Source organism: Zea mays, chromosome 9 (genome assembly GCF_902167145.1).
Source record: "Zea mays cultivar B73 chromosome 9, Zm-B73-REFERENCE-NAM-5.0, whole genome shotgun sequence".
Lineage (NCBI taxonomy): Eukaryota > Viridiplantae > Streptophyta > Magnoliopsida > Poales > Poaceae > Zea > Zea mays.
The window spans coordinates 87,238,878-87,248,814 of NC_050104.1; the positions used below are offsets into that span (position 1 = coordinate 87,238,878).

At 43.8% G+C, this 9,937-nt stretch overlaps 1 protein-coding gene across 1 annotated transcript; it reads right to left on the minus strand.

Moving 5' to 3' along the window:
- Window positions 1–1,575: 1,575 nt before the first annotated feature.
- Window positions 1,576–6,613, minus strand: LOC109942454 (premnaspirodiene oxygenase). Its single transcript, XM_020544485.2, has 4 exons — window positions 6,013–6,613; window positions 5,659–5,832; window positions 4,277–4,480; window positions 1,576–2,433 (listed from the first exon to the last, which is right to left on the minus strand). The coding sequence occupies exons 1-4, from the start codon at window positions 6,466–6,468 to the stop codon at window positions 1,813–1,815; spliced, it is 1,455 nt and encodes a 484-aa protein (XP_020400074.1). The 5' UTR covers window positions 6,469–6,613; the 3' UTR covers window positions 1,576–1,812.
- Between the last annotated feature and the right edge of the window lie 3,324 nt (window positions 6,614–9,937).

A 9,937-nucleotide genomic window follows, 5' to 3' on the forward strand; every position in this document is an offset into this window, starting at 1 on the left:
TCATGGTTACGCTGGAGGAAATGAACGTGAAAGAACCCATGTTCTGCCAAATGTTATGGACGAGGAAGATGCAGAGTTGTTAGAGGCAATGTTGCGTCGTCATACAGATCCATCGATGTTCTTCATGAAAGGTATGGAGTCCCTGAAGAAGGCAGCAAAAGAGCCTTTGTACGACGAGTCTAAGGGTTGTAGCAAAGAGTTCACGACGCTCCGGTCTGTGTTAAAGCTGTTGATGTTAAAAGCTAGATATGGTCCGTCTGATGCTGGCTTCGATGCGTTCTTGAGTATTGTCGCAGACATGCTTCCAAAGGAGAACAAAGTGCCTGCTAACACGTACTATGCAAAGAAACTAATCAGTCCACTCACTATGGACGTGGAGAAGATCCACGCGTGTAGAAATCACTGTATCCTTTATCGAGGTGATGATTATAAAGATTTGGAGACCTGCCCAAAGTGTGGTGCAAGTAGGTACAAGACGAATAAAGACTATCGAGAGAAGAGTGTGTTGCATCTGTGTCTAAAGGGAAGAAGCGAAAGAAAGCCAAAAAGAAGACTTCAAAATCCACGAGCAAAGAAAAAGAAGAAGTAGACTATTATGCGCTTAAAAAGATTCCTGCTTTGGTGATGTGGTACCTCCCCGTCGTCGATCGATTGAGGTGTTTGTTCGCTAACCCTGAGGATGCCAAACTTATGAGCTGGCATGCTTCTGATCAGCACAAAAACGATGGGAAGCTTCGACATCCAGCCGATGGGAAGCAGTGGCAAGATTTCAATGAGAACCACCGAGACTTTGCCGATGAACCAAGAAATGTTAGGTTCGCACTGAGTACTAATGGAATGAATCCATTTGCTAAAAGGAGCAGCAAGCATAGCACATGGCGAGTGATCCTCACCATATACAACCTTCCTCCATGGTTGATGCAGAAACGGAAGTACATTTTGCTAACCATCCTTATTTCTAGACCTACACAATATGGAGTTGATATGGATGTATTTTTAGAGCCCTTAATGGAGGATATGAAAATATTGTGGGTAACGGGTGTTCAAATGTTGGATGAGTATCGTAAAGATTCATTCACGCTGAGAGCAATTATTTTTGTTACGATCAACGATTACCCTGCACTCTTCACATTATCAGGCCAGTTTAAGGGAAAGGTTGGCTGCACAGTATGCATTGATGGAACTGCTTACGTGTCCCTTACTGCATCTAAGAAGATAGTGTACATGAGGCACATACGCTTTTTATTGGAAGGACACAGGTACCGCATGCGAAAGATGGATAAGTACTTTGACAATAATGGTGAACTACATTATACTGCTCCATCGGGTAACAATAGAGGTCATAGAGTTTTTGAAACAGTCAGGAATATCAAGTTTATTTTCGGGAAGAAGACAAAAGACGAAAAAACAAGGAAGGATGTCAAACCAGCTCCGGGGGCTATATTCAACAAAAAGTCTATTTTCTTCGAGTACTTGCCTTATTGGAAAGAGTTAGATGTCACAGACATGTGAAATGTGAAAGCTTTAACTATCATTAATATCTCCTAGATATTGCAATATTTAAAACACAGCAAGGAAAAATAACGGCACTTATTTATTACCCTTGCGTCTACTGCGGGACACAATTTAATTTAGGATAGAAGTACAAACTTTAGGTACATAATAATACACGCTTCGCAGTAATAATACTACGTATTTAGCCAGCAAGCACATCCATCGTGGAGAGAAATTGTTGAGACAGATATACAAGTATAGGCCCCTCAGCTCGCGGCTAGAGCTAGCATGACGATCGATGTACGTGCCTATATATAGCTAGGCGGGGACCGGGACGAACGGGCTGGCGCAAAGCATTAGCGGCGTGCGGCGGCGTACGCCGAGTCCAGGCGCCTCCCCCATGTCAATATCCTTGACGCCCTCGGGCAGCGACCAGTCGAAGTGGTAGAGCAGGCCGACGAAGACGAGCTCCATGCTTGCGAGGCCGTAGTTGAAGCTGGGGCACATCCTGCGGCTGGAGCCGAAGGGCAAGAACTCGTAGCTGCTGCCCGTGAAGTCTTGGGAGCCGTCCTCGAACCACTCCGGCTTGAACTCGCCGGCGTCGTCCCAATACTTGGGGTCGCGGCCGATGGCCCACGCGTTGATGATGACCCGTGACTTGGCTGGGATCGTGTACCCGTCCAGCTCGCACTCCTCGATGCTCTCCCGGGGCACCAGCAGCGGTGCCGGCGGATGCAGCCGGAGGGCCTCTTTGATCACCAGCTTCAGGTACTGGAGGTTGCTCGCCTGCAGGTCGCCCTCCGTCACAGCTGTCTTCCCACGGAACGCCTCCCTGATCAGCGCCTGCATCTTCTTCATCACCGGCGGGTTCCGCATCAGCTCCGACATCCCCCACTCCATGGCCGACCCCGACGTCCCCGTCCCGCCCGCGAACATGTCCTGCGCATATATGCACACGTGTTGCCGTTGAGTGTAATGGAGATGGACCAAGGTTTATATATGCCCACGGACTTCAACTGGAACTTTGGGTCATGCATGCCATTTGAGGCCGTCAACTGTCCGAAAAAAAGGTTTAAGATGAAAAAAATGGACTGGACTAGCACGACCTCAATAATTGGATCGTACCATGGCTCAAAGTTAGACACGATAGATGGTACTACGTGATGCAATTAGATGAATAATCCAGCACATTAATTATATATAATATGAAAAAATGTGCTGACTAGCACGGCCTCAATAATTGGGTTATACCATGTCTCAAAGCTATGCTTAATAGGCGGCACGACATAATACAGTTAGATAGGGCGTGTTTCAATCGAAATGACATGGGGTCATTAACGAATTAAAAAACTAATATTTAAATGGTTCTTTTATATTTCAATAATTTTCATCTGTTGACAAAAGTTATAGAAAATATTGCTACTTATATTTATTTTCGTAAATTATATGTTTTTGTTAATATATATTTGTATACTAGTTTTGAGCTAAGTTGCTAGTCCAAGCAATGCATTTTAAAGGGATTTCTCTTTCTTATACACGATTTTTTGGGCCTTCATCGAAGTTATAAATAATTCAAAAATGTATTTTTAGAGATATATAAGTTTTTCTTCAACAACACCGGTTCACAGTGATTTTGAATCATGTTGTGCTTACGTTTTTAGTATTTGAGCACGACACCGTATGATATGAGATTAATCCGTGTAGTACCATTCTAAAAAAAATTGACGTAAAGTACGATAGATGAAATAGTGAAACGTGCCGGTTTGAGCTCAACTTTAAACTCTCTATATACATAGGATTAGGACTACTACATGTTGAACTGAGTATTATATATATACTAGTCGGTTGTCAGTGTGTTGCGATGGCTTACATTAATACCCACGTAAACTATCTATCAAAAAAAATTCAAGATTTTTTATTAATTGTCTTCGCTCTTCGTATAATATTTTTTGATTTGGCTAACTGATGTTATTGTTTACTCCATGCAATATATCATGGTACAACACAACCAATGAAGTGAGCGATTAGAAGAGAGTTCACAACGACTGACTGAACGAACAGAAATTATAAAATTACATAATTCCACCATACAGAGGCCAAATAAAACAAAGTTTGTGAGCTCAAGTTTCTAAAATAAGTCACATGAACTCAAACTTATAAAATAGATGGATCAAAATATGGAGTGATTCATAAAGTCAGGCATCATTAAAAACTAGATGTGCTCCATATAAATTATGTTATTTCGTAGCAATTACTAACGTTTAAAACCAATAAATAATCTTTCATTTTACTGTTAGTGTGACAAATCATTGTTACTCCATTCAATTCAGCAACCTCAAACATCATAGAGTCTATTGCGCCAATGTGGTCTCAGAAACAACCTAATGATTGCAAGAGCCAAGAACATCGTGCCGTGCTTTGGCTGTAGCCTCGGCCCATAGTGCTGGCCCGACCCGACACGATTATATTTTTTTATTTTAAAAAACGTATATACATATATACAATTTATATTCAATATTAAAAACATATGAGCATGATGTTCTACTGGTTAGACAGCTTCATCCAGTGTTTTTCGCTCTTGTTCCATCAGGACATGGGTTCAAACCCTACCTCATGCACCATTTTTAATATTTTACGCTAATTTAATCAAATGGCTCGACAGGCTGGTCCGTCACAGTCAGCAGACCGGCATGACGTGCATGAGCCTTAGCCTATGCTGGGCCGCCATTTGACCATATATAGATGACACGTGACAACCGTTGAAATTGGTATAATTATTTACCAGTATGATGGCCTTGATGATGCTGTTGGTAAGTTGGAAGCCGAAGCACTTGCGCTCCTCAATAATTTCCTCGAGGATGGTGTCCACCGTCTTGTGGATCTCCTTGAGGCTGCGCGTCATGCCGGTGAGCTTGGCCAGGACGGTGGTCCACGTCGGGAACAAGTCCGGGACGTTGAAACCGCTGAACACACTAGTAGAAAAAGGCTCAACACCTGTGGGACGATATATTTTTACAGACGGATCCGGTTATCCACCGACTGTGCTATTTCTAGTGGCGGTTCCTTAATAAAACCGCCACTAGAAATCGTATTTCTACTGGCGGTTCCTTAAGAAAACCGCCAGTAGAAATCCATGATTTGTAGTGGCGGTTTTATTAAGGAACCGCCACTAGAAATAGCACAGTCGGTGGATAACCGGATCCGTCTGTAAAAATATATCGTCCCACAGGTGTTGAGCCTTTTTCTACTAGTGTGTTCAGCGGCTTCAACGTCCCGGACTTGTTCCCGACGTGGACCACCGTCCTGGCCAAGCTCACCGGCATGACGCGCAGCCTCAAGGAGATCCACAAGACGGTGGACACCATCCTCGAGGAAATTATTGAGGAGCGCAAGTGCTTCGGCTTCCAACTTACCAACAGCATCAGTGGCAGTTTTCTTAAGGAACCGCCACTAGAAATCATTTTTATCCTTAATTTTTTGAGTTTTTCAAACGACCTCGTATGACAAAACCACCAAAATAAAAGTTGTAGATCTCTAAAAGTTATGAAACTTTGTAGTTGATAACTTTTTTATTTGAACTCATTTCGGTTCTCAAAAATTGAATCTAAGTAAGTCAAATTTAAAATTCAAATTTTGCAAACTACCTCGGATGAAAAAAGTGTCAAAATAAAAGTTGTAGAACTTCAAAAGTTATTTATCTTTGTAGTTGACAACTTTTTTATTTGAATTCGTTTAGGGTCTCAAATAAGCAATTTACACTCAAATAGTTGTAATATGTGGAAAAAACAACTACAAAATAGACACAAAGCATGTCATAGACGGAGTGGTACTGGAGGATACGCGCGAGGGTGAGGTCGACGGTTCGATTACTAATAACCGTGTAGCGCGCGAATCTTGCGCGAAAAATGCCGTGACTTGCACGAGTGGGGTGGGCCTAATAAAAATAATTGTTTTTACTATTTTTAAAATCTGTTTTATGTTTCCTGGAAACGATTTGCACTGACGGTTTTATTACGTCGACCGTCAGTGAAAATCGATTTTCACTGGCGGTCTTCAGTTATCCGCCTGTAAAAATGATGATTTGTACTGGCCCCTAGCACTGGCGGTTACGATAAACGCCACTAAAAATAGGTTTACGACCGCCAGTATAGATCTTCTCTGTACTATTGATAGGCCGACGACGGCTTTGGTCGCCGCCAGGAACTCCGCCGCGTTCTTCCGCTTCTTCCCGAACGCGGCCCGGGACACGACGCTGTTTGTGATGCTGTGGAACATCACGCTCAGGTTCACTGGCGTCGCCGGGCCCGCCGAGCGGATCTCCTCCACCCGCAGCATCACCTAGAACACAACACATCAGCGTATCACATGCATGTTCTCCTCTTTTGACCAGTCTTCTCCTGCTTTATTTTTAGATTTTTGCATGCGTTGTTTTTGTTCAGACTTCAGAGTGTACTCTCATCTCATAGCGTCTCGTACTCTCGTGTGACTACCGTGCGCGCTAGCTGTGCCTGTGCTCACCTCCTCCTCCCGGATGTGACGAAACGAGAGCACGCGCTTGGGGCTCAGGATCTCGGCGGCGCAGAGCTGGCTGAGCTTGCGCCAGTAGTCGCCGGAGGGGGCGAAGAGGATGTCGACCCACTCATAGCCGACGATCTCGCCGGCGAGGAGCTTGGGGCGTGTGGCGAAGTTGGTGTCGTGCGTCCTGAGCACGGCGCGCGCCGTCTCCTTGGAAGAGGCGACGACGAGCGGCGTCTGGCCGAGCTGCAGCATCATGAGCGGGCCGTGGACGTCCGCCAGGTCCCGCAGCGCCCGGTGCGGCAGCACGTTCACGAGGTGGTGCATGCTGCCGATGACGGGCAGCTTCCAAGACCCTGGCGGCAGCCGTGGCCTCGGCTTGAGGGCCATCTTCACCAGCTGCAGCAGTACCACAGCAAGGACGGAGAGGAAGAGCGACTGGTAGATGTACCCGTCCATGCTGGATACCGTGTTACACGTTTACTATATAGCTAGGCGCCTAGGCCACACAGCCGACTAGACCTTGCTACTGCTTTCTATAGCAGTACAGAGTCTTGCTTGCTTCGTGAGTTCAATACCTAGCTTGCTGTTCCATCTCCCTCGGGGTGGCGGGATATATATAGCACCAATGAGGGCAGCAAGGGCCCATCATATCGACGTCTGGTGAGCTCAATTATAAGTGCACTAGTATGAGCTTCGTGGGCAAAATATGCAGCACATCAAATAATCATAATATTATTACCAATGCTAAGGATCCGAGCATCTCCAGCCAGAGTTTGTATTTTGAAATATATAGGACTCTGACACTAAAACTTTTGCTCCAATAAGAATTCTATTTTACAAAAAATTATTAAATAATTATAGCACTCTGCCTCTCCACTACAACAACTCTAGTAGTTTTTTGGCGTCTGCTACTATTTTCGATGGCCCCGCTCTGGCCATCAAAAATTAGGCTTAATTTCGGTGGCCAACACACCCCGCCGGACCCAATCTGCCCTTTTCTCTTTCATTTGCCAGCGCCGACGTCCCTGACTCATTGTAAATCCCAAAATTAGTATAAGAAAAAAATATATAGATATAAAATAAATAAATAAATTTATGATGATGTTAGGAGAGTTGTTGAAACCCTTGAAACTTCATTAGGACTCTTCCTATTTATAATCAACAAATGGTATTAAATCAGTTAAGTAACCAACAAACAAAGTAAAGAATGGCATATCTCTTGTTGATGATGTGGTTATCATGCATTTATTGAAAACCTGAATTTGACCTCAATTTATAAAGGAATAGAAAATGGGAAAGAAAATTTCAATTAAGCTATTTATTCCTCACATAAATAAATGACAAGGAAAACAATAAATAATAATATAAAAATAGTAAGATTTATATTCATATTAGAACTATGTTGAGATTTAGGAATTGGTATTCCCATGTTTGAATAAAAGTCTTTTATATTAAGAGATTAAATAAAAGACCCTATATGTTTAAAACCAACCTTTGTTGAATCATATGGTTAGAAATATTTCCCTAAACAAGTAAGGTAATGAATATTTATTTTTACTTGGGATTTGATCACACACTCAAGAGTAATAACTCTTCCTAAAAAGAAATAATATGGGTGCATAACATACTTTGAACCTTTAACTAAACAAAGGAAACAAAATAATTAAAATAAATATATAAGTCTATAAAAATATATACTTTGCCTTCATGCTGCTATTCTGGATGTTACATTTAGATTAGAATTTGAAACCCATATTTAAATCTGAATTTTAAAGGTGGGAATAAAAATAGAAAAGAAAACAGGAATAAAAGAAAAACTCACCTGTTGCCGCTTGGGTCGAAATGCGGCCTGGCTGGCCCATTCTCCCTTTTTGATCAGCTCAGCCCGCCTCCATCAGACATGTGTGCCGACATATGGGCCCGACCCATCAGTCAAACCCATGTGTGGACAACTTCGTCTCCATCACAGGCACGTGGGACCGCTCCGCAGCCGCATCCCATCAGGCACTCTCCACGCGGGGTCGCTGCCATGTGGGCCTATGGCATCATGATCGTCTTCTCCAGCAGATTATGACAAACAAGGCACCTGGTTCGGGTCGTTGCGCTGCCCGTAATCCTCGCCGGGTTCACGCGGATTTCGCCTCCCATTTTACTCGCTCTTCCGTTCGGCGGGTCCGGTCCTTGTGAACCTCTCGGCCAAATCGGCCGCGACCGTTGCACCCTCGCCGACGAACCCGTAGGCGAGCAACCAAATACATGCTGGTCGCGTGCTCCCGGGACCATAAAAGTGACCACGCTGCGACCCTCTTTCCTGCCCATCTGCGGATTTCTAAGCCACCGCAAGGGAAACAGTGAGAAGGGGGAGGGAAAGCCGAGCACCACCGCCGTAATCGCCCCTCGGTGATTACCGTCCATTTAGGGCAAAATGTGCGCTCAGGGAAGCTTTGTCAAGGTTTACGGACGTCGTCGTGTGGAATTCCAGGGCCGTGGGCGGCCAAGGCTCGGTGAATTTCTCGCCGGTGACTGAATCCGCCGCGGGCCACCCACTCTCCGCGGTCGGACCTCTATGCTTCGTCCCTGCCGGTGAGAACTCTTCCCCTGCGTTCGCCATGCCTTGCACTATATGATTCACACTTTAGATTAGAGTATAAGGCCCTCCTAGACGGGGTGGCCGAACTCCGGCCATCTCTCCGCTGTCTCTGGGCTGGTGGCGCCGCCGTGCTCGGATGGCGTGAGGTGGGGGCAAGCTTGCGCCGTTGATCCAGCGTGCAACGACCGTGATTTGGCGCTGGGCGTATCCTCTAGGTGATTTGATCTGAGCCATGGAGGTGTGATCGGGTGGTGTGATAAGGTATAGCCATAATAAAATCTAGGTCGTTGAATAGTAGATCATCGGCCAGGATTAGAAGCAACCCACCCCTTCGACCAGATTGTATCTCGATCATTGGATCTCATTGTGAGGATCAGATTAGATGAATGGCGTGGCGTATCCTTAGCCATTGATCTGTGATCCGTGGGTCACTGTTGCATACCGATTCAGTTTCTTTTATTAACCTTTGATCCACGATCCTACGGTTCTGAGCCCTTGGCTTTATTAAAAATAAACCCGCCATCCTCTGGTGTTGAAAGAATATTACGCTGAAGCCCTGAAATTAACAAAAACAACCCTGGGGTCCCTGGTTTTTCTATCCACAGTCCATAGATTACCAGAAAATGGTTAATTAATATTTAAAATGAGTTTTAGCATAAAAATAATTCTAGAAACTTGTTTAATTCATAAGTAATTCATTTTAGCTTCTTTTTGATCCATTTCAGTTGCATTAAGTTCATAATAATGTTGTTTATCATCTGGTAACCTTATTTTGTCATGAAACATAGATTAAAAGTATGCACTTAGTTTATTATATATTGGACACCTAAATTTTTAGAAAATTGTAACTCTCTAACCGTAACTCCGATTTTAGTGGTTCTCGAACCCACGATCTCGTAGCAACGCCTAGATTATTATTATGCAGTTTGTTCTTATGTTTGATGTGATGTTAATTTTGTCTATACCATGTTTGTTTGTATTGCTACGTTTAGCAGTGAGGTCACGAGTCATCTGAAGAGCAAGTTGTTACCTAGAATCTCAAGTCCCAGGCAAGTTGTGCCCTTGATCACTTCTTCTTACCCAGTCATATTCTTATTAATCATAATGATCTGCATAGGTTAATTTTGATGGGACCTAATAGGTTACACTAGTTTGTATCTCTATACCTTGTTTACCACTAAATTTTTGGGTAGTACCTGCTATTGCTTATTGTGGTTTTGGGTATGGAGATACACATTATTCATGATCCTACTTTTATTATCAGTTTGTTATTTATTGTTCATGATAAGATCATTATGTTAATTGGAACATGGAGAACTACCCGGGAAAACAGTG